Source organism: Calypte anna, chromosome 5A (assembly GCF_003957555.1).
Source record: "Calypte anna isolate BGI_N300 chromosome 5A, bCalAnn1_v1.p, whole genome shotgun sequence".
NCBI lineage: Eukaryota > Metazoa > Chordata > Aves > Apodiformes > Trochilidae > Calypte > Calypte anna.
This window is the reverse complement of record NC_044251.1, coordinates 37,943,597-37,968,856: the sequence shown is the minus strand read 5'-3', so window position 1 is coordinate 37,968,856 and position 25,260 is coordinate 37,943,597. Positions and strand designations below refer to the sequence as shown.

At 40.8% G+C, this 25,260-nt stretch overlaps 1 protein-coding gene across 3 annotated transcripts in view; it reads left to right on the top strand.

The window, feature by feature from the left end:
• PPM1A (protein phosphatase, Mg2+/Mn2+ dependent 1A) overlaps window positions 1-11,906 on the top strand; it is a 35,028-nt gene extending 23,122 nt beyond the window's left edge. For all 3 annotated transcript variants that reach the window (XM_030451824.1, XM_030451825.1, XM_030451823.1), the window contains 2 exons: window positions 1,624-1,681; window positions 3,980-11,906. In XM_030451824.1, the coding sequence (XP_030307684.1) occupies window positions 1,624-1,681; window positions 3,980-4,009 (88 nt within the window). In that variant the 3' untranslated portion in view covers window positions 4,010-11,906. The remainder of the gene's footprint in view (window positions 1-1,623; window positions 1,682-3,979) is intronic.
• Window positions 11,907-25,260: the final 13,354 nt, after the last annotated feature.

Sequence of the window (25,260 nt, the reverse complement as noted above, 5' to 3'; positions counted from 1 at the left end):
TTTTGGTTTTTTTTTTTATACTATCACACCAAAACATGAAGACTCTAGGAATGTAATTGAATAAATGATAACCAAAGTGTAAACATAGCTTCCACAAAGCAAAGTTGTTTTTAGATGAACTGTTTGACTAGGAAAAGAAGCAATTTTATATATAATAGCATCATCTAATTAGGATATGTTCCTGTAGTCTTTGAATTATTGATGAACCATTCATGAAACATGGCATACAAATTGATTTTTCTCAGTCTCCTTTGGCTACCACTAGCATCCTGGTTATGAGGCAGTGCTGAAGTGACTGACTTCCTTGGGGTCTTTTGTGTCTTCGTGATGCTAGTTTGAATAGGGATTGGTGGAAGTATGGATTTAATTGGATGTTAGTGTAACTCGGATGGAAGATAATGCTTATCAAGAAACCTGCCTTTAGAATCAGCTACCTACTTCTTGTGAAATAAGGGAGACTTTCCAGCTCATACACAGAGTATGCTTTGTGTATAATTGCTTGATTTTATTGCTTTACATTCAGCCTCTTCTACTGTGCCCTAAAATCATTCACTTGGTTCACTGTGATATTGATAGTGCTGCATGGTATTTCCTGATTTTTTAGTGTTATGGAATGATTATAAAGCCTATCATCTTGCTTTTTTTTTTCCTAGTGCTCTTCTTTGTGATTGCTCTGCGTGCATTCATGAGCAGTTTAAAGGTTGTTCTTTGAAGTTTGTTTTGTATTGCAGTTGCATCCTGCAACTTGGTCATACTTGCTTCTGCAGAAAGGGATCTGGAAGCAAATTACTTTCCAAGTCCAATCTATAATTTCTGTCTTTTTACTCCCCTCTTTCCTTCCTGTTCCCCCTCCAAAGTTGTTTTGTTATATACTAGGTAAGACAAAAGCTTCCTCTTCCTTCAGTCTCTTTTTTTGTTTTTTTAAAGTATCAGTTTTTCTTAAACCTTTTCACCTGTGTAAAAATAACCAAAAACCACAAAACAATCGAAAAAACCCCAAACAAAACAATCCTCCCCATCTTTCTTATTTCTGTTGTTTGCAATTTTTATATTACTATTTTATCAATATATTTCCTATCAATATTAGAAAAGTAGAAAGTCCCAGAGATGGAAGTTAATTACAAGCAATCTTAAATATGCCAGTGATTGCTTTTTTTTTTAAAAGCAGAATCCAATTCTGGAAAACCAAAACCACTGTTCCCCTGTGCAAATGCCATATTATATCCAATACTTCTGCAGTGTTCATCAGAAACACAAATGACCAGGGCACTCAACGACCATCAAGTTTTCTGACACCCTTTTTGAAGGTCCAGAGGCATAGCACCAAACCACATTACAGCCTCAGCTGGATGTCAGGTTGTGCTCTTCTCCTGCTGAACTCTGGGTGGGATTCTGCCTTGTTTTTCTTGAACCTGAAGATTTGAAGGGGTATGGTAGCTCTGTTCAGTGTTTAATTACAGTTAGGGCTAACTTCCAGTGAACTTGGTTCTGTGAAATTAAAAGCTTTTGAAGTTTGAGTTTTAAATAAAAATTGGGCTTGGGAGAATTGAGTGAAACAAAAGAAAAAAGGGACAGAACCTTAAAATCTCCTGGTTTGTTTTTGTTTTTTTCTTTCCTCTGTAGACGGAGTGTGATTGAAGCAGTTTATAACAGGCTGAACCCCTACAGGAATGATGATACTGTAAGTATCCTTTCTCTTACATTATCTTCCCTCCTCCCAGATAATTAAAATTTCATCCCTCACCCAATTATTAAAAGACCCTTCCCCCCAAAGAGCTCATAGCCATGTTGTATTCTTTCAACTGTGTTTTGCAACTGTTTTCTGCTGCCTTTTGCTGATCATAGTCTCAAGGTTGGGTATGGTTGATTTGTTTGTCCTCTGGAATGTCATTATTTGAATCCTGCCTGGGTTTCCTAATTTTTTTCTGCCAAATGAAGCAGAGTTGTATATTTTTTCCCCCTATTATTGGAGACATTTTTCTCCAAATAGCAAGAAGTGAAAGTTTGTACTTTCAGGTTAAACAGATTTGTAACTAATAGCTTTAGAGATGTATTAATTTTTTAAATGGAATGTGTAAGAACTTTTATTCTTAAACATACAGCACCTTACAGCAAACACGGTTCAGGATCTTTTATGTCGGTGATCAGAGTGACAGGGATCCACTGTCAGTGGGGACAAAAAACCCACAAAACTTTAAAATATGAACAATTAGCTTTAGCTAGATCACTGGTTATGATGGTCTGTCACCAAAATTCCTGTACTTCTTAAAGTAGTTAAATCAATCCTTTACCTATCAGGAAAAAATTGCTTAGATGTGACATAAGTGAATGCTTCCAGACATAAAGAATTGTGCGTTGGCTTTACAGCTGGGGACGAGTGTGTTTGGCAGCTTTCATTATATCTTTACCATAAAAATTCCTAAATGGTGGCTGGAAAGAGGATGCTTTACCTTCAAGATACGTTCTGGAGCATGTTGCTGTTCCACAAATGTACAGTACACAAACTTCTTTTTGTGATGATGTTGGCAACTCCAATACAGAACCTGGCATACTGAATAGCTGGCAAACAGCTCCTGTGTTTTTACTCACTACTGCTTTTATTCTTAATCCTTGCACTTGAAACATACACAACCATTTTGGTCTTTCATAAAATTGTTCTCCTTTGCTACTTCTGGTCTTTAAGAGAAAACTGGAGGTGGTACTTTTGCAAAGGGTAATTTTAGTGATTCTGGGGCGTGTGGGGGTTTTTTTCACTTACACCTCCGTGCCAACTGTTCTTTATGGTTCATAATGAATTTTGTGTACTACTGTGAATGAAGGCTGCAGAACTTAAGTGCTAAGAAATTACCATGCATGGTATTGCCAGAGACTTAATTAGCCTCTTTTCTCTCAAAGGACTCAGTAAGTCAGTGCTTCTAAGCAGGAGTAGCATTTCCACCTCCTGCAGCCTTAGTAATGATGATGAAGTGTGGCTGTGGAAGCACAGCATCCACTGTTGTTAGAGCCCATCGTGGCCCATGGGAAAGGCAGCAGTGAAACCACCAGAGGTTGGGGTATGGAAGCATTTTGCTCTGCTGTCTGCTGCTGACTTGGCTGTTGCTTCTACTGAGCTGTGGTCCCACTTCTCAGGCACAGTGTTAACGTGTGTGCCCAACTTTTGGGGAGAAAGGCTGAATATAAAACAGAAATGGGAAAGGAAACAGATATGACACACAAGGCAAATGGATTATGAAACACTTACTACAGTGAAATATTTGATTTATTCTAGGATGGTTTTTTTAGCTGATAGCAGGTATCAGTTAAACATTTTTCAGGGGTGTGGTAGTTCCACAAAGTCCACTGTCACCTGGGGACCTAAATGGACCAAATTTTAGGGGTACTTGGGCATTGGATGCATGGTTGTAGTGCCATGTGCTGGGGCCATATGGTTACAATTTAGAGCATGGCACATCTCTGTATCTTTTTTCTTATGTATTATTTTTTTTCTCCCTGTGGTTTTACTGCCATCCAAAACTAAGATTTCCTGCAGCTGCCCAAACTACAGTTCTCTTACCTTAAATGATAAGTGTTAAAATTTATCTGAATTACAGGAAGGTATCAGTGGATTAGTGTATCTGCTGATCCAGGGAGGGAGGGTTGAGAACACAAAAGATGGCAAGAGGCATGTCCTGCTCTTTTAAGCTTGTTAGTGTATCCATTTTGTCTTGAAACTATTTTAAAATGCTTCTGAGTAATGCTCATAGGATATTATTTTGAGGATTGATAAAACACTTGGTGAGATTTTTTGAAGTATCTTGGTACTAATGATTTATCCAATGTATGTGGGTTTTAGATCCTTCTTAAATTGCTCTTTCTGAAATGGGAGAGAAAACACTCCTAAAATGATTGAAATATTTACCCTTTTCAGTCTGGATTATCCAGAAATGGCTATAACTATGGGCACTCCAGACTTTAAAGGGCTCCTTCTTTTTTCTTTAAGGATTCTGCCTCAACTGACGATATGTGGTAAAACTGCTCATCTAGCTGTGGAGTTCACGTTTCATCCTTTGAATGAAAGTGCAGCCCAACCTCAGTGACCCTTCTTAACACCCATCCTCAAGCTTAATTAAAGAAGGGAATATGATGTGTTGGTGAGATTGACGACAGCAGTGTGACATCTAGCCCCAGGAACTGATCTTTTTTTTTTTTTGTAAAACAGACTTCTGTAAACGTGATTTCAAACCATAATTCATGTTGTAAATCAGACTCCAGCAATTTATGTTGTATGATTTTGTTTTTGTAAAGTGCAATTGTCTTTGTACAAAATGCTCATATTTAATTATGAACTGCTTTAAATCACTATAAAGGTTAGAAGAAATGTTTTGGCTTGTGTGATGCAACAATATATATCCCTTTAAATTCATGTTGTGGTTTTGGATTGCAAGGAGCAGCAGCCTAGCCAGCGAGGTGCTCAAGAGGTGCACAAAACTGTAAAGATAACATTTTGTTTTACATGGAAGCTCAACTTGTGGGCAACTTACCAGAAATCACGGTGTGTGAATTTGCTTGGCAGTGGAGAAACAATGAAGAGTAGTGCACATTCTTCAACAAATGTATCTCATTTTCTTGGATGCACTCCTGCTCTCTCGTTGTCTTGAAGGGAGTTCTGATTTTGGCTTCAGTGGGAGTTAAATCATTCCCTGTTAATGGTATCGTGTTCATACCTGTACGAATCTTGGGATTAGAATGCCTTGATTCCTTGCACCTCTTTTTGCATTAACCCTTACCTGGAACTACTAATCACTGAGCACCAACAGGCAGCTTTCTACATACAGTAGGAGTCTGCAGCATTTTTACAATCCTGATTGGCTGGGTCTGCTGCTTTTCCAAGTAAAATACTTCGAATTCCATTTTATCAATAAAGCTTGATTTAACGAACGAGAAATTTATCCACAAATGTGTAATTCCTTTTTTTTTTTTTCCTGCCTTTTAAAAATGTCAGTGCCATTGTAAATGATATTTTACTTGTGGAAGAATATTTTTATTAATTGGTAGCCCATTTTTAAAATGGGAAGGATTTTGATTATTGCCCAAGACATAGCCATATGCTAGAGGATGGTGTGGGATTAATCTGTTACCCTATTTTTTACAAGTGTGGGTTTTTCCAGGCTTCTTGTGTTTGGTTTTTTTTTCTCCCCACTGAAGATGTGCATTGGTTTGAATTTGCCTACTGTTTGATAAAAATACATTTGTCAAAGCCTGACAATCTTTAACATTTTATGGTGTGTGTTTTTAATTGACCCACTTACTTAGAATGAGAGAGTAGTGGTTAAATAGTATTTGTGATTTGAGATATAGCATGTTGACAATATTTAACTGTTCGTTGTTTAAAATTCTAATTTAAAATTTTATAAGATAATAAACTAATTTGATTTAAGCTTAGCTTTCTCCCATTGAGCATACAAAAATTAAGTTTTCAAGTCGTGTTTGCAAAACTGCTGTTTTGTGCACCTTGTATTGTCTTTTTGGTTGAGAATATTGTATTTAATATGTAGCTTACTCATTTAGTAGGCAGATTCCCCAAAAGGAAAATCAGTAAAACAAGTAGATTGTAACATTTACTGCAGTTAAACAGAATCAAAACTTGATGTATAATTACTTTTTGATAGGAAAATGTAGTACAATGCATTTTGCTATATTTGTCTTTCCCTAACTTTGAAATATACATATTTGTATATATAGCCTTAAAACTAATGCAGAGTTAGGGAACACTGAACAGTGAAAAAGTAACTTATAGTGTCTTGGAACTAAGTATAGTATATACCAGCAAACTTTTCTTTGATCCCTCTTGTCTATGTGGGGTGCTTAAACGTAACTTCATTGTATTCAGTTTGTAATCTGTTCAAGCATGAATGAAGAAAAACATAAGCACTATTTGTATTTATAAATTTATAGCAATTTTTTGCTTAAAGAACCAGTTCCTTACCTACATATGAATAAATGCTTAAAATGTCTAATTTTGTTGTAGAGTGCAAAACTATAATAATGTTAAGTTATAGCTTCACAGGCACCTAATTAACAAGCATATTTAATAATACGTGGCGTATTAGTGCAAAAAGCTAAACTTAATTTAGAACAAGGCAGATAATAGTTCTGTCCTTCTTGAGAGAGAGGCTAAAGTTTAGTTTTGGAAACTGCAAAACCTTGGACTGGACTGTGGAACCTTTGAGTTTTAAACTTTAAAAGTTGGAAACAAAACTGTGGTGTGAAAAGCCATACTTCAAACCATGATCACTTAAACTTCCTCAGTGACAAGTGGTATATTTGAAGCCTCTTCTTACGAGGCCTCTTAAAGGTTAGAAAGAAAATAATTCAGCTGTTGCTGCAGGTGATGTAAGTAGGTTTGAGGGTAGTGGAAGAAAGCCCGTTTCAGGCCTTTCTCTCCCCCACCTACGCTCAGCACAGAGCACCGAATCTCTGATGTATGCATAAACACTGCCATTTTAGATACAGGTTTTGATTATGAAAGATACGAATTAAGTGTATAAAGCATCCTAGAAAAGAGGCAAGCTGTAACTTTTCACTGCTCTGAAAAGAAAAAGGCACTTTTGCACCTTTGTGCATCTCCTTCTTGCACCAGAAACTTTTTTTTTTAAATGCTAAAAACATTAGCACCTCAGGGGCAAGGCAGCAATTTTTGTTTCTTTTCTTTTTCTTTTTCTTTTTTTTTTTTCTTTTTTTGTTTTAAGTATTGTGTGCTATTTATTTCCCTCTTGGAAAAAAAGATTCCTGTGTGACAAAAATGAAAATTGTGTGATGTCAAAAGATGTATTTTTAAATACATGTTCAAATAGGATGGTCCCAGTTTGCTTGTTTTTAAAAGGAAGTAACGTTTGTAAAGGAATAACTTTGCTTCGTATGCCATGCAACTCTGTTTTCCTTCTACATTTGACAGCTTCACTGGCTTCAGTTTCTGTGAGTTTTGTTATAGTCAGATTAAATGTTTCACTGGTCATTTGGGGAGAATACCTGTATTGCTTTGTAGACAACTGTTTCAGATAATTCTCACTAATTCAGCATTGAAATATGTTCAAGACAGAGGCTTCCAAAACGTGCTTTAAAACCGATGTTGGATTAACTAAATGCAATTACACCAAGTAAGGTCCTAGATTTGCAAGGCTCTGTAAATCTGGTGTAGCAGTAGAGTCCCTGGTAAAAATGGGGGGGCAGAAATCTGCAGGTCCCGTGGAAGTGGTGAAGCCAAAGGCTTCTCCTTACCTAGCCAGGAGAGAGCACCACGGAGACCCTCAGGTGTGGCATCATTCTTGATAATCTTCCAGTTGAAGTCAGAATCTATGGGAGAAATTTCATCTCCTTGTCCTTAAACCATGCTGAATTGCACTAACCCTGGGTTGTGTCATACTAGGAAGGTGCCTGATGAATATTAAGCAGCAGATGAGTAATGGTGGCACTTACCTTGATCCTTCATGGTGCTAAAGCTAATAATTTTAAGATGTACTTCCGATAAGCTGACTTCAACATCCATTAAATTGTTTATTGCAAAGCTGGTACGGTCTCACCTGTATAGCCTAAAACCTGAGACATTTTGCTTAGGTGAAGAATTGGAAGTGTTAAAAAGTTATTAGAAAAAGAAAAGGGGGAGGGGAAGTTTTCGCTGCAATTGATGCCCTGATAAGAATCCCATTGGATTAATCTGTTATGGGATAGGATGGACTTCCTATTGCATTTCACTCTTTAGTAATTAATGAACTAAGGATATGGTTTCATGGTCGACTTATATCAAGACTCAAGCTATTGCTACAGGTTTTCCCCTACTGCCATTTTTGTGCCATCAGTCACCCTTATGTGGCCATGCAGTTAGGAGAAGAAAAAAAATAAAGTATCTGTACTAGTCAGCTGGGCAAGCTGATGTTCCAGCATCCCAGAGCTGGATTTAGGGCAGACACAGAGTGGGGAGACAGGAGTGAGAGCAAAGGCACAGTTGCACCATCCCTTCTGTTACAGGTTGGGAAACCACACCCTACACACAGATTGATGATTGACCTGTGTAGGGAGTACTGAAGCCTTTGCAAATTTTTCTTCACTCTGTACATGAGACAGTTTGCTTTGGTAAACATTCTTAAAACTGGAATTGTGAGACTTTGCTTTTAATGTTGTCTTGTGTGTGAGTTTCATGCTGACAAACTTGTGTTTGCTTTCTCTAGGCACCTGTATCTCTGTGCTGTGGGACAGACAGCATGGCTGCCACAATTAGGTTAATGACATGGTTTGCATCTTCAATGTAAATCAGGATTTCATCATGCTGAGATGTTCACATTCATCTCTACCTGCACCTGAATTGCTTTTAAGCACAAATGATTCAGTATATTTAAACTTCTGTATGTGAACTTGGCCATGTCTGTAACAGGTTAACCTGTTGGAAAGCAATGCCCTTTCCCTCAACATTAGGCAAATAAAAGATTTTAATACAAACCTGAGGTACCCTGCATAGATTTGGGCACGCAAAATTGTGTGGAGCTTTAGAGCTGTACCTGGCAGTTTTCTGTAGAAAATGGAGATGATATTGTGACAGGTGAGGTGTTAAAGTTGTGTCTCCTGGATAACTCCTATAGCTCCTTGTTCCTGCAGCTGTGTCTTTGAGATGATCATAACCTGAGCCATTATATACCAGTACAGGCTGTTAAATCTCTGCCTGGCTGGATAGATTTTTTTTTTTAAACTATTTAAGTGATAAAACAAGGCTTGGCACATGAATTTCTAGGATGCTGTAGTGCATAAAATAGATGTGATTCCTGCTGTAAGTTTGTGAAAATGGAGCAAAATTTAGGAGTAGCAATCTGAGGCCAAGTATATTTGACTGACCTGTTGATGAAATGTTGATCAGGGGATCTGATCCTCTGGTGAGCTCTTTCTAGGCTGACTGCAGAGACTTGCTGTGGAGTGTTTGCATTGTTTGAAGGTTTCTGCTGACCCAGGCCTGCACCTTCTGAACCTCTTCAGAGCCTTTCTTGGCTCAATGTCATGGTGCAATGAGGTCACAGTCACCTGGGCTGTGACATTTGTTCACAGAAGTTCAAGAAGCTGTAGGAAAACATTAAGCTTTTCTTCTTATGGACCATCAAATGCTTTCAAGTCAGAGAAAACAATATATAGCATGCTAAAAATTGAGTTTACAGTTTTCCCCACTGCAAGCTTGTTTCCACTATAATCTACATCTATTTCTCCTGTTTTAATCTATGAAAAAAACATCTAGAGGTTTAATCTGATTGTGTCAGAGCTGACCTATAGTGACCTAGGCTCTGTGTTAATTACTTGCTTTATGTGTGTTGTTATTTGTTGTTCTCTTTGAGTAGCAGTAAAACAGATTTCCCTGCACATAGACTCCTCCAAAGTCTTTGCTTCCCAGCTAAGAGAACAGGAGTGATAATGGTGTCCTGGGAAGGAGGCTTGGAGGGGGCCTTGCTCTACAACAACAAAACCCCTCTGACCACAATATCTGGGAAACTAAGCTTAACTTTCAATATATCTTTTATAGAATTTACATTACAGCTCTATCCTGAAAGTGAGGCAGGATAACAGATCAGATTCCTAGAATATATATTGTTTTGTGCCCAGCCACATTTTTACACTTAACTTGTACTGATTCCTGCCCAAATGCTTTTGAAAATGCCATTGGACATTTTTTTTTTCCTCCCAAGAAAAGGGAAATAAAGCCAATGGACCTTACTACTGTGTAACCAGGCATTTATTTGCAAGGGTGAGTGCTGTGTCAGACAGTAACATTTTCCTTTAAGAGCACTACAGCTGCACTTCTCAGCTTGCTCAGTAACACTGAGCCAAAACTGAAATTCATTTTTGCTTCCATTAAGTGCATGGCTCTCAAGAGCTGGTGGGAGTTTGAGGTTGTGGTTGTTTTGGGGGTTTTTTTACAGCTAAAGAAGACAGGGGTCTCAATACATATTGTGAGTAAGGAAGCCTTCAGAGATGAAGGAGTTTCCATTGTTGTCTCTTTAGAAAAATATCTTTGAGAAGAAAACCGAGAAGAGTGAGACTGGCAGCTCATAAAACATTACAGAACTTTTACTTCTATCAGTGCTTATAGGGTGAGGTGTTCAGGGTTGAATTTCACTCGTGTTACTGAATTCATCCCAACCTGAGCAATGGAAATACTGAATAGCTGGGTTTCACTGGTAGGACTTCAGGCTGAAGCACAGTGTTTTTGCTCAAACTGCAGTGTTTTTTGCTCAAATGAGGCATGTACTGTCCTTAACATCCTACTGGCATTGACAGAGCATCACTTGCAATATATAAAATTTACACACATATTGCTGGAACCTTAACTGTTCCACTTTTTGTGGAATGAAGGAGAAATGTAATCTTTATTCAGTTTCGGTTTTGAAAAAGCTTTTCATAGCCGAAGGGAAGAAGGTGGTCATGTTAAAGCAAGATGTTAGATTAACTGGAGATAACAATTTCATAATTCTTCAGACACATAAGTCAGTGTTTTGTAAAACATCAGAAGAGCACAGTTCAAGAGCTCTGTTTAATGTAGTGCTTTTAGCTGTGAAGAATAAAAAGAATGAAACCCAAAATGGAGTTACACTGGATGCTAAAACAACGACACCCTAAAATATCGGATTAAACATCCTGAATTTATATAGCATTATTTCCATGTCCTCTGATGGGCTTATAAGGATCTTTGTTGATGTTTTTAGGGGTACTTTTTATTCTTGCTAAGTGTTAGACTGATGCCAGACTGGCCAGTCTGCCACAGTTTGAAATTCCCAGACTCTTAATTTGGAAATGGGGAATTCTACAGCAGAGTCCCCAGCGTGTGGGATGCTGCAGTACCCGTCCCCACGCATTCTGTGGGCTGATGCAGCTGTTTGAGGCTGGAGGTTGGGATTTCCTAGCATAACTTTTTTAATCACACTCGTGGTGTGATTCTCAGTCACCTTGAGTACCAAGAGTTAAGTTGTTTTCATTAACCAGATTAACTCTTTGGTGCCAGGAATCATGATTGGGAGCAAGTGATTGGGCAAATCATCTTGACAGATCATGCCAGACAGCTCACTACTCAGAAGAATGTAACCAGTGAAGGGTTAATACAAGACAAAAGCCTAGATTCTCCTAGACATGGAGTGCTAGATATTGCAAGAGTGTGAGGTTTGATTTCTGGAACTGGCTGCTTTAGAGATCTTTCAAAAGTGAAGATTTTGGGTTGTAGCATCTGTCTTGTGACTGAGGCCACGTACAAACATGCTGAATTAGAGAGTTTTCACCTGTTTTCTCACAGAATTGACTCCACATCGTATCATAAAAAGAGTCTCATTTGTAGTGACATGCTGTGCCTGTCTTCTTAGAAAATTCATGACCTCTTTATATCTATTTTGTGGAAAGTGTAACTTTTTTCACTGATGACCTGTATAAATGTGTGTAACGAATGGAGAGATTTAAGCTTGAAAAGCATGTTTGCAGACTACACAGCTTCATAATGGAATTTATAAATTTAACAGAGTAATATACAAGAGCATAACTATTTTCCTTAAGTAGAATGTATAACAATATATAATAAATTATTCTCCACATAGTTCACCCACTATTTACAGTTTTACACAATTCAAACTGTGTGTTTACAGAGCGTTCAATAAATGTATATTTTGTACTATGTACAGATTCCTGGTCCCAAAGAAAATGTGTGAACTTAGTTTCTAACTTAACTTTTGAGATTGTATTTTTTTTCCTTGTTTTTCCTTTTTTTTTTTTTTTTTTTTTTTTTGGTTTGGAACCAGTTGAACAAACTGCGTTATGCCTGTGGATGGTGGAGGCTTGGATTGGAGTAAATGGGAATTGGAAATATTTCTAATCTACAAAAGTGATTCCACTAAATAAAACAGGCAATGACATCCTCTGTGTGTATTTTGAGTGCTATGCTATAAACCCTTTTCACACTTAATGAATTTTCACTTAATTGCAAATTTATCAGTCCTTCAGTTTTCTAATATGAGCTAGCTATGTTAAAATGGAATATTGGGTGCTTAATTTGGTCATTTTTAGTTACACTAATGAAAATGCCCCTTTTCACTGTGTTTCCTCTTGCATTCCAAGATAAAGAAATGTGCATTTGGCTCCAGCCATGGTGTTCTCCTGATGCCACCTGCTCTGGGGTTTTCAGGAAAGTTGGAGATGGATTAGGTTGCCCAATGTTTGGAAAACCCATTCACAGAGGAGCAAAATATATTTGTGTCTTCTGCTCTGATTCAGACTCAAGTAATATAATTTCTAAGAATTTAAGGATACTTAAAATAAATCTTTACACTGGTTTTAGCCCATGTGATTTGGAGACAAAAGGAACCTGTATGTTATCTATTCAGATTTTATCATCTCTGGAATTCTTTTCTAGACAGCTGGTAGGATTCTGATGTGGACTCCACAAATTGAAGTAGGGAAGAGGGAAGGGAGGTTGCTCTGCTGTCACCTACAACCTGAAGCAGCCTTGTCTTTTCTAAAGATTCAGCCCCATCCCTTTGAGGATTAAAAAATGGAACTACTGAGCTGTCTAGCAAAATGAGGGAATATTTTCTGTGGATCAAGCAACTGAAATTTCTGTGGTACAATCAACTGTTAGCCTTGGTTTGCATTAATGGAGGGACAAAACATATTCCTTTGTTTTCTAGCTCAAAGTTTATAAAAAGAATGGTTTACCCCATCTAAATGGAAATTTACATTTTAGTGTATTTTATTCTCAAAGACAACCTCTGATTGGCATTGTTGGTTAACTTAAATGTTGGGGATTCTTTTAATCTTGATGTGTAATGATAGCTTTGAATATCATTGGAGATGCTTAGGTAGAAAGGTTAAGCTAACTTAATGTTCCTGGTGGCTGAATTCAATCAGTGAACATCTATGTGGGCTAATTTAAAAGAGAACCCTAATGCCCAAGATAAAATCATTCAATGATTTAAATTTTAATTTCTGTGATTTTTTAAGAATGTAAGAGCTTATTCTAATGTGATGTTCTGAAGGAAGGTGAATTTAGCAAAGAGTAGTAAAAGGAATTGTTTGCAGTTACTGATAGAAATAAGTAAGATAGTTATCCCAGCAAATGGACTACTCAGGAGAGGCTCAGGGAGCTGAGTGAAATTGGGTGTATGGCTCTCATTGAAGAATCGTGTCAGATACTGTACCCCAAAACTAGAAAAGGGTACAGGGTAAACCAGCTATGTATACTCACTTCAGCAAAATAACTCAAAGTATATTACAAGCACGCAAAAAAATGCATTTAAGGAAACAAAATCTTTTTGATCTGAGTATAAAATTGCCTGTGATCTTGCTAGACTGAGGTCTAGACAGAGGAACCTTTGGACATGGCCTCCAAGCCTTTTTATAGCTGTCGTTTCAGGTTTTTTTCTACATTTTCTACGTAATAAAATTACTTTTTCCAAAAGGCCAGAAGTCTTTCAGAAGCATTTTTTTAAAAAAGCAATTTTTTTTTGTTTTGTTTTGCTCCCTTGTGTTGTGAATGTATTGGGAGTCTGTTACCTAAAGAATATGAGAGAACACAATAAAATATACCTTAAGCCTAATATTTTACTTCATGTTACAGTTGTCCTCTAGTATGTACTTCAGAATTACTTTTTAATTATTTATTGTTGCAATGTTTTGTTTATTTGGGGGATTTTAATGCCCAGTGTCAGCTCTCTTAACAGACTATGTTCAGTTGGAATAGGGAAATAAGTGAGGTCTCCCTCCACTGGTTTGTTGTTTGCTCCCAGTAATGAACTGGAGACCAGCAAGGTATCAGGAATTGGATTCAGGGAAAGACACAAAACCAACAGGAGGCTGATTTTAGAAAACTTATACTGAAAATAATAGCAAGGAAATGTACAGAATTAATTGAAATAATGCAAGTATTTAGTTAAAGAAGTATATTAGCTTAATGCTTTTACACTCTTAAAACTTAGAGGAATTTTGATATCAAAACTGTGTTTTTCTGGTAGGAGACATTAATAGGTGGCCAGTCTAAAGGGCTGAAGCTTGCCCCAGTTTCAGATGTTGAGCTGAGGGTGGGGGTCTCAATTTACTGCATCTGAAAACCTTGGTACTGGCATGAGAGAAGAAAGCTGCTGCAGGCTGCAGCCCAGCTCTTTTTAGCTAATAGGTAATGCAGAGCTTTCATATGAAAATTTGATAAGGGGCTGTACTCAGCTTATCACCTTCTTTCTAGCTAGACTGTAACCTTTAGCCTGATTTTTATATTCCCTGTGTGCACAAATCAGTTGGGTCTTGTTCTGTGGTTGACTCTCACTTTGCATGCAGTGAAGCATGTTCCTTCTGCCACCTCTTGCATACACCCCATCCCTTTGATTTTCTTCCTTAACCATGTTTTTTGGCCTGAAGCTCCCAGTGTTCTCAGTCTACAACTTGTCTGGGTGTTGTTACATTCCCTCACACATCTTTCTGCATTTTCTACATTTTTTGATGCACTGGCACAGGTTGCCCAGAGGAGCTGTGGCTGCCCCATCCCTGCAAGTGTTCAAGGCCGGGTTGGATGGAGCTTGGAGCAACCTGGGCTGGTGGGAGGTGTCCCTGACCATAGCAGGGGGCTTGAAAGTTGATGATTTTAAGGCTTTTTCCAACCCAAAAATTCTGTAATACCAGAATTTTCTCCTATTAGGAGAGGTGTGTGCTTTCTTCAGCACCTAGGTCTGAAGTTTAGCTCAAAATGTTTTTTTTCTATGTTTTTCTGCCATCTCCACAGGCAGGTAGTTCATGCTGTTGTGTGAATACCTTTGTCTCAGCTTATCTGACACACATTTTGGGCATTGCAGCTTGGTGGGTCCTGCCTTGGCAGAGCCCTGCAACACGTGCTGAACATTCAGTCCCAGCTGAAGCCAGTGAGCTTCTCATGTGCTTAAAATTGAGCCCAGTCCTAGGTTTTTGTGGCAGCTGAACCCACAACTAATTTCCTCTGCTGTTGCAGCTCTGGGTTTTTCTGAGAAAAGAAAGAGAAACAAAAGAACACACAATTGTACAGTCTACATTATCTCAGGCAAAGAAAATTAATGGTGCAGGTTTTGACCTTTTTAAATTTTTTTACTTCAGCATTTCTTGGCTTCACGAGGTTTTTGCACTGTTGCCTGGAAAATGTGATCAGTCTAGTGAACTGGTCCTGGTGGATCTTGTTCTCCATCTTTGAAGAGTGTGTGCTTTTAGGTGATGTGCTCCAATTTTTTTAGAAGAAGTTTTTTATAAGAAGTGCTCTCCAACCTTATTCTCAACTCCTTTATCAGTATAGAAAAGTTTTTATGTGGTTAGCCCAAGTATCTTCTGCTCTTTAAGCACTGATGGAGAGAGGAGCCTTGATGCATGTCACTGAACCAAGAACACTACTACTTCTGCTTTAATGAGGATGTTTCCATCATCCTCTGGTGATGGACCATCCTCTAGTGAGGATGCTGGAAGCAGCTATCAGGAGCTAAATCTCTTCCAAGAGATTTTCTGTGCCTGCTGGACCATGAGTCTTAATGTTACCTCTTCTTTTCTACCCAGATCACACTCCATGGTTCTCTGTATGAATGCTCTGCTCACTGGGAGCAAACCCCTTCCTTCTCCTGACTTCATTAGGGCTTACCCTGGCTAAGCAGAACAGCTTTAATGGGACAAGTAGTTACAGATCCTGAAGGCTACAAGCTGAAGTGCAAAAAAGACAACGTTGGCAATTGGATCTACCAGATAAAACTCACCCCATTTCACCAGTCCTCATTCTCCTGCACTTGCAGCTAGAGAAAACCTTAAGACAAAGACACTGGGCAGCTCAAGCCTCCAGGCCAGCTGTCTCTTTTGACATATATTTCATTAGGCAGTTGGAGCTCCTGAATTACACACGTTCCTTGTCTCTTACATCGTGACCCCTAGCACAGCTGGTGATGGTTTTTTTTTTTGAAGGGGAGGAGGAAAACTGGAGTTCATCTGTTTTGATGAACTGGAAATCAAACCTGCATGAAAAGAAAGCCCATCTTTTCCTCTCCTGGTCTGAAGAGGACCACCTGGGAGAGGCTGTTTCCATAGGTCCCCTTTTGCCAGCCACCATGAGGAGCTTGGGCCAGCATCCCTCATGCCCATTAGCTCAGAGGGGATGTGGCTGTTTTCCTTTTGCTGTGCATGGGTAGGGTCATTGACTCCATTCAGCTGAAGGCCTTCTGTAATCAGTTTTCCAAACAGTCTGAGGTCGTTGCATACTGTGCCCTACGGCATCCCAAGGATTTGTATATTGTGTGCTTTGACCTGATTCTTTTTTCCCCCCTCTCCCCCAGCATCCTGAGATAGATCTGCCATGCTTTGTCGTCTCTCTGAGGGGGGGTGGGATGGTAGAGATTTGATTTTTTAATTAATGCCTAGAAAGCTACATGTAGAAGCAGCTTTTGGCTTTTCATCACCCAACCTTTGGTGTCATTGCCCTGAATTACAGCCCTGATGAGGCCTTTGCATGGTGTGTTCAAGATGTTTGGACCTGCTCTGGCAGCACATTCACAAAAAATATTTATGAAGCCACAAGACTGGACCATGGGTCTCTATAATGCAGAGAAAATACATATTTTGAGTCATGCTCCCTGCTTCTTTGCAAAATACAGAGATAAAGGCATATCTTTGCATAGAGCCCCAGTTTAAGCCAATTCACCAAACATTCAAGAGAGCTTTCTTCATTGTTGGGCTCAGTTCAGAATATTTGGGTTTAATTTGACACCTGCATGAGTTATAATGCTTATTTGGATCTGACCATGCACATGTCTGGTGCTTTACAGTGAAACATAAACAGAGGATGCTAACAGAGTACTCCTTACAGCAGGAATTTAGAAATGAAAGAAATCTGCACAAATTAAGTACAGGGGAAATTTATAGTGAAAAGAACCTTAGAACGGGAAAAGATGATAACTGTGATTTCTGTAGATTAAATGTTAATTAGATTAATATGTGCACATACTGCATACTTCTGGTTAACGTTTGATAGAAGTATGAAAATCAGTGAACTGCTTTTTAAAACAAAGTCTGGCAAACCAGCTTATTCCTGTATAAATGTCAAATCTGGTCTGTGTTTAAATGGAGCCACCCTGCTGTCAAAAACAGGCATAAAAAGTCTCAAGACACTACCCAAGCAAACGCAGGCTGACGTTCCAGTCTCATTTAGGAGCTCGATCTCTAATTGCAAAAGTGCTTTTGAAAACTGTATTAGGAATTTTCTCCACTTGCAAATCAGCTATTTTCTCTGCAGAAGTGAACAATGGAGAACTGACCTAAATACACACAATTATGCAGGAAATCTTGCTTTGGGGCACAAAATGGAATTGTAGGCTGGGTATGAAAGTTAATTTGAATTTCAGACCACGTCCCAACTGTTGCAGGAGGGAGGGTCAAAGGAAACTGTATTTGTGGGATTTTTCCATCTGCAAACACTGAATTTTCCTGCATTAAGCTCCTCTTTATAAATTAAACTCGTAAATGCTTGTGAAATAGGCTGTCACTAGTGAAGTTTTCTCCCCCTCTTTCCTCCTGTGCTTTAGATAATTATCTGCCCATTCTCAGAGAGATGTCCTAGAATAGGGTGGCCTCTTTCTCCTGCTCAGTGATGAATGCTGGAGCTGCCTCAAGGTCTGGCTCCTGCAGAACTGAGCAGTATAAAATATGGAGGGTATGAAGACAAGGTGCAGAAATCTCAACACTAGAAATCAGCAAAAAAATTTGAGGGTTAAAATGCTGCATTTGCCTTCTCTTTCTCTTTGTAGTCAGGGCGTGCTTTCCAGAGCAAAAAAAAGCAAAGAGAGAAACAAGTTAATGAAAAACAAAACAATCCCATGTAACGAACAGGAAGAGGTCAGAACTGTCTGTTCATCTTGACTGATTATAATGTGGAGTGATTATTCAGAGGAAATGGAACAGAACACTAAAATAGAAGAATTAATAGGAAGCTAATAGAAAATCTGACAGAATTAAAAGAAAGTTAATAGAAAATCAAAAGCTGGTGGTCTTTTAATTGACAGGCTAAATCTGTAGTCTCTAATAGCAAACTTGGATTTGCAGTGTGCACTAAAAATCAGGATGCTGGAATGTGGTAAACCTACAACTGCAACCTGCAATGCTTCTTACCAAAGCCTTCACCTAGTGATGTCAAAGCTTCTCCACAGGTAGGATGTCCCAAATTCTGTTCTTAGGCTGTAAAGCAGTGCTGCTGCTTCTGGGAGAGCCAGGAAGTGAGAGGTGGAGGGATGTGGCAAGCAGACTTGCTGCTGTCAAGTCTGGAGCCCAGGGGAACCTCAAAATTCTGAGAATGCTGCAGTGCAGCCTCTTACCCATTCCTGAGCTCTGTATTTCAGCACCTGAGGAAAAATGCTAAGGATAATTGTGGGGTCACCTAAGGAAGCCATGGAGAAAAGAGGCAAGCAAAAGCTTGGTGAGGGCTTGCATATGGAATAGGATCTTCATCCCACTGCTGGGCCTGTTTCCTGCAGTGCTTGCAATCAAGCCCAGTTTGGAGATAGACAGGTTTTATTACTTCTTCATGCTATTCCTTTGCAATTTAAAATAACTTGTCCATGGCAGAAATAGCTAATGCATCAAACAGCAAGGCTGAGGCTGTTATTCCCAATGCCTTGGCAAGAGAAAGTGTCCCTGAAGATCATTTTCCTGTTCTACTGGTTTTGACTCACTAACAACAGTCTCATTGAGAGCACAGATGGTCCTGGGCATGGCCAAGTGTCCTAGGAGCTCTACAGGGAACTGTAGGTTTATAGGGAGAAGGTGGAGATGGTAGGGAAGAGGAACAAATCTTTTGCCTCAGAGGGCAGCCAGATTTCTCCCATATTGCAGGCTGCAGCTTGGGGCTGTGCACGTGCTTTGCTCATGCCTTAATTTCTTTAGGAATATTTATGCTTGGCCCCACTCATGTCTTACAGCTCCTACAGATGGAGGATATAAAAACCCAGTGATGTAATGTCTCCATCTGAAACATCTGCCCACTTCTTCCTCCAGCCCACAGGTCAGAGGAAGCCATGAAAAAAAGGCTCCAGGACATTCCTTCTGCCTCTGATTTCTGCCTTGATAGGGCTTGGACCAATGTTGCTTCAATTAATTTATTTTCTTTTAAAGCACATGTTCCAGAGCACTTCAAAAGCCAAATTCCCTAATCTCTGGTAGATCAGCATGACTCAGAAGCATCTGCAGGAAGAGCAGAGGTTTCTCCATAGAGTATTTCACAGCATGCAATGGGTGCACTCATGCAAGAAGAGCAGTGCTGGAGCAGAGAGAGGCTGGGATTCAGCAGAGGGGATTCAGCAGAAGGGGGTTCAGCAAAAGGGGATTCAGCAGAAGGTTGTGCTTGAGTTCATCAAAGCTGCTGGCCAGTCTGTTCCCTGAGCCTGTTGTAAGCTGCTGCTTTGGGAATGTCACAGAGGAAGTGACTTCTGTACTACCACCCTCCTCTGAATTTTGATTGCGCGTTTGGCAGTGGATTAGAAAGTAAAAGAAATGAAAAAAAATTATGTAAAAATTAATATTCATACGTGCAGGAGCACATCTGACCTTTCCTTTTGCTGCTGGGGATCTCTGCCCTGTGACCTCTGGTGGAATGACAGAAGGTGGGGGTTCCCATGGCAGGTGTCAGCAGGTCTGAGGTTTTGTGGTGGGGCTGGAAATCTTCAAATTTCTCTACAATGTGTATAGCAGCAGAGCCCAGAGCTCTCTGCTGAGATGGGGCTACCACCTCTGCAAAGCTCCCAACGAGCCTACCTGGCCAAGACACATTTCCCCATACTCTAACAGAGCTGCCCTGGGTGGCATCTCCCTTGACCTGTTGGCAATGTGCTGCCTGAGGAAGACCCAGAGACTGTTGACCTTCTGTGCCATGAAGACAACTTCCTGGCCCATCCATGGGCATCTTGGTGTCCAGCAAGACCCATGGGTTCTTCTGTGCAAAGCAGCTTCCCAGCAGTCAGCCCCCAGCCTGTGCTGGTGCATGGGGTTATTTTTCCCCTGTGTAGGACTTTGCAGTTCCTTTTGTTGAACTGCATGAGATTCCTGTTGATCTGCTCCCCCATCCTGTTGAGATTCCTCTAAACACCAGCACCACTCTCTGGTGCATCAACCACTCCTCCAAATTTTACACCACTTGCAAACTTGCTGAGAGTGCACTCTTTCCCATCACCCAGGTCAGGAATGAAGAGGTTGAACATTCTTGGCCCCTATACCACCCCCTGGGGTACATACAGCACTTTTTCAGATGTGTGTCATGACCCTTCCCCAGCACATCTTTCTCTGGCTGAAGGTCAGGCTAAGAGCAGTGGGCTGCCCTATTTAAAAGGGAAAATTTGGAGAAAAGGGAAAGCATGGCCAGGGTATGCTGCATATTCATTGAGGACCAGAACCGGGGCTCCCACAGCCTCCACTCCAAGTCTGGATGAGATGACAGGAGCTAGGGGTGTAGGGTGAAGTTGGACAATCAGGAATTTCTCCCCTCTGGCCTCCAGAATGTGTTTAACTTATTGCACACACTTCTCAGGGAAATGAGAATTTCCCAGCCATTTCCCATTATTTCTCCAGCCATGAGAACTGGCAGGAGAGACGGTATTTACCTGGTGTCATCATCCCAGGAGATTTGTTTGCATCTCCATGTGTCCCACAACCTTGGGATTTTTTTAGGGGGATGGGAAAGCCCAGAGATACCTGTGATTTAGACAGGTAAAAATGGATTTTTTTTTTTTTTTTTCAATCAGCCAGGCACACAGTTGTGTCTTTGCTACACAGCCAGGGCTGAGCGAGGAGCACTCAGGCTCCCATCATCCTCCCCTACACCTAGTCCTGGCCTTCCTGCATCAACCCAAACCAGCCCTGCAAACCACAACAACCCCCACTCCTCACTTTCCCCCCTTTTTGCTCTCACTGTTCATTTGTTTCACAGCATTGCCTGGGGGCATCCGCCCTGGGTCGGGCATTGCCGGGGGGGAGCTCCCGACCGCACACAAAGTCCCGCGCTGTGTGGGTGCAACAGGCAAATTCCAGGAGCTTCCATGAAACAAAGGGGCAGTGTCACGAGGTAGGGGGGGACACGGGAGACCTGAGTTTTCCACAGCATTTCTATTACCCCACCCCAATCCCCAAATGCAGCCATCAGCAAAGCTGAGGGCAGCTCCGTGCACAAAGGGCCAGGCCCCGCTGCCTGAGGCGAGCGGCCATGGGGGGGTCTTCTCTTAGCAGTTGGGAAGGGGTGGGGGGAGCCCTGCTGGAACCCTCCAGAAGCATCGAGGACCCTGCCAGAAAAAAAATCCCAAACAACTTTTGTAAGCTTAAACTTTAAACAGTGTTTTTTGCTGAAGTGAAGGCACCAAGCAGTGTGGTTGTGCCCAACCGTGGGCTGCCGGCATGGCCGCTGCGCTCATGGTTTTTCTGTGAGCTCAGGCTTTCTGTCACCAGAGACCCCACAGCCAGGTTGGTGCAGTCACCTGGGGTTAGAGGCAGGGAGCACTAATACCCTTTGTCAACTCTATTTCCCTTGTCACTGTAACATTACACCAGGGCTTAAGAGGATAAAGAAACTTTGGGGCAGGCCAGGCAAATTGCAGTCCTTCAGCTGTGAATGGGGACCTTGCAAGAGATGGGTTGGAGCAATGCACCTGGTGTGAATAATTGCATGCCTGCAGTGGGGAGAAAAGGCTGAAGACAAGCTAAATGCCAGGTGATTGTTTTGGTTGGCAAAAGAAGGACTTTTCATGTGGGAAGAACAAATGCCCTTCTCAGGAGTCTGCTGGTCGTGGAACCAGTAATCTTTTCTCTTTTCCTCCTCATTCTTTCCTTGACTTTCGAGGGGATTTTTTCATCCACTGACTCCCCCTTTGTTTTCATTCCCAGAGCAACACCTGGAGGTAGAGGCTGCCTTAGGAAAGTAACAATATAGTGGCTTATTCCAACCAAGATTGCATTTCAAATAACCTGGGTCTTGATTTTTCACAATTCTTTCCAAGACCCCTTTGATCTGCAAACCACCCTCTAAGCAATTGAAGCAGGAATCTGACTTTGCTTTCCCAGCCATCTGAGCTGGTTTCCCTAGACCTGCAGTAACTGTGCTGCACAAGTTGATGTTGTAGGTGATGGTCCTCGGCATGCAGAGATGTGTCATGCAGCTGGGCTCACCACGACCAAAGCTCTTTCTTGGCATTTCTCTGTGTCTTCTGCCACTGCAGGAATCAAACAAGCTTATAGGGGAGGAAATGTAAAATACAGAAACATACTTCCTTGGAAGGGTAATGCTGTGCTCTTTCTTTGGAAAAGGCAAGGAGGACGGAATCTTTAGGGGTCCCTGCATATAACCTGGTGCTCAGTAATGTGTGTGCACACAGGCAAACCTTTGTCTCTGTTCCATCCCTCATTTCCCCATGGGTGGGAAGAACAATGTACCTCTGCTCAGTGTTTCTCTGATCCTGGGGGCTGTGCTGCACTGAGCTATACCTCTGCTCTCCAAATGTTGCTTTCCATCATACTGTTTGCCTTTGGACTGATACAGAAGCTGCTGGTTCCATGGACAACCCTGACCTGCCTTGGAATCCTGCATCTCCAGAAGAGATCATGAAGAGCTGCCATGATGCTTCCATGCCTCTTGTAGACAAGGTAATGGAGAGAACACCCTGGGGCCAAACACAGAATCACAGAATCACAGAGGCTTTGGTTGACTTCCCATCAGTGTAGCAGTGAAAGGGCTGGTTAAGAAGTCTCCCTGATTGGGTCTGGGGGAACCTGCTGTATATTCTGCTTTTCCATATGGATTTTTTGATGCTTAAATGAGCAACATGATACAATAGGCATTGTGGAGATAAGACTAATGATGACAGGTAACTCAGCCCATTAGCAAGTGTTATTTATAATGCCTTAAACCAGAGCAATATAAACTCTGAAACAAAGCTCTTCGTTTCCATCTTGTGTCTTTTCCTTCACATTCTTTGCTTTTCAAATTTTAATATCAAACACCATAAGAACAATAGTGATTGTACATTTTTGCACTGTATGTTTTTTAATGCATCTATTTATCTATTGTAGTGCTTCTCTCTCCCTCCCCCCTCTCTCCCCAAAGTAATCACTTTAACTCAAGGGGAAAGAGTTAGGATTCTGGCAAAACCTGTTTCTAACTAAACATGTGAGATCCTGCCCCCACTGACACTGCTGGCACATCTTCATTGCCTCCATTTGTGGCCAGAGTTTCACCAAATACAGAGTTTAAGCTCTATTTTTGTGTTAATGATTTTGGAGTGGGCATCACCAGAGAAAAAGAATTTGGAGTAAAATAAAAATTCAATTAAGAGTGACCTATTGCCCCATTGCAGGTAGGAGAGTATACGTGGGCTGAGAACTCCCCTCTTGGACACCAGAGTCAGCAACAAGAGAGCAATTAAATGTTAGCAGATTAGCTGCTTTGCCACCCCAAATCTGAAGCCACTTGAAAAAAACATGTTTGCTTTATTCACCATGCAACATCTACAAAGCATCCTTCTAAAAACAGTGATTTCAAAAAAGATGCAAGTCCCCTTTAAGAGCTCTTTATTGCTTTTCACATTTAAAAAGCCTGGGAAAGCAGAGAGGCTGCTGAAACGTGGACATTTCCACACTCACAATCTTATTTAGCTCTTGTCATGCTCTGCTTCTTTGTGCCATTACAAGTGACTTAATGTGGCAACACAGCCCTGAGCGCGGCTCTCCCTGGGGCTGGAGATCTCATGTCAAGAGGGGAAGACCCAATTCACATTGGGATGGAGACATTAAATATTTTTACTCCATGCCTTGTCAAGAAAAGTCCATCTGCCTGCTGTGCAATGCGTGGGGAGTTTTTTGTGCTCAGTGATACAGGATAGGTTATTGCTAAACCTTTCAGGCATTGTTGTCAAGGTCCATGATACTGATCTATTTTAGCACAACAGGGGGGGTAAAAAAGGAACGCTGTCAAGATGTGACCTTTAAAAGACCTCATCTTTGGAGAATCAAAAATAAAAAAATAGCATGGAAGTGATGTTATTTTGTTACCTTTGGGCTTATCTGACCTGGGAGCAATTATATATATTAGCAAGAAAGTAGTTCAAGAAATTATTTGGTTAGTAGTGACATGTTCCACGCAATAAGGCAAACAGGGCACTAAGTTGGTGAGTTCGTGTAAAGATGGTTAAAAGCCATTTTTCCAGCTGTGATTTCCAGCAATATTCAGCCAGCTTTCCCCTCACGAAGCACAGAGATCACACATCCAACTGCACTCGCCCTTTCCAACCACTCCTCTTACCTTATGCTGCATTTCTGCTGCTTTTAAACCAACCAGTTGGTCTTCACAACAAGGACTGGGGGACTGTGCTTTCCTCACGACTGCCCTTGGGTCTCAAATGGGATCTTTGAGGCCTGTGATGCTGTGAAATATTTGGTCAGGTCACACACAAGATGCCTGCATGCTCGACAGTCATCAGCTACTGAGAAGGCAAAGCAGAGGCAGTGGCAGGCACCCTACCAGACTCAATGTGTATGCTGAAAGCAGTTCAGTTGTTTTAATCTCAGTCTCAGCTGACTCCTGGGCCAGCTCCTGCTATTGGTACAGACACAGGAATTCAGTTCTTGATCTTCTTCTGTACATCCTCTCTCCAGTCCCTGAGATTGGACACTGGGGCAAACTCTTTTCTCCAGTTTTCTGTTGCATGTAAGCAGACTGCATTGGGATATTTTGCAATTTAACACTGCTAAATATGGCTGAGAACATGACCTTACAACCTTTCTTTAGGTGCATGATTAATTTCTCACTGCTTTTCCTCCCTTATAATTCCTAGAATGGTTTGTCTTGGAAGGGACCTTAGAGACCATGTAGTTTCAGCTCCCTGCAATGAGCTGGAACACCTTCCACTAGACTGGTTTGCTCATAGCCCCATAACTGGGGATGAAGTTACATGTCTTCACCCATGATTCACTGCCAAGTGGTTTAACTCACATGTTACATTAGCCAAAATCTACAGGCATTTTGTACCTAATAAGAAGATCTGATACACAAAATCACCAGGCTAGCCAGCCTTACTTGAGAAGAGCTCTATGTAGGAGAAGAGCACATGTATAGAAGCAGCTTTTCCAGCCAGCATAAGTAAGTCATTGCCTACTTTGCTTCAGGGAGCTAATTTTTCATGTGCCACCAACACTGCCTTTTTCACTTGACTTGATCTGTATTGTGGCATATGCAGCAAGCCCTTCTCCCTTCCT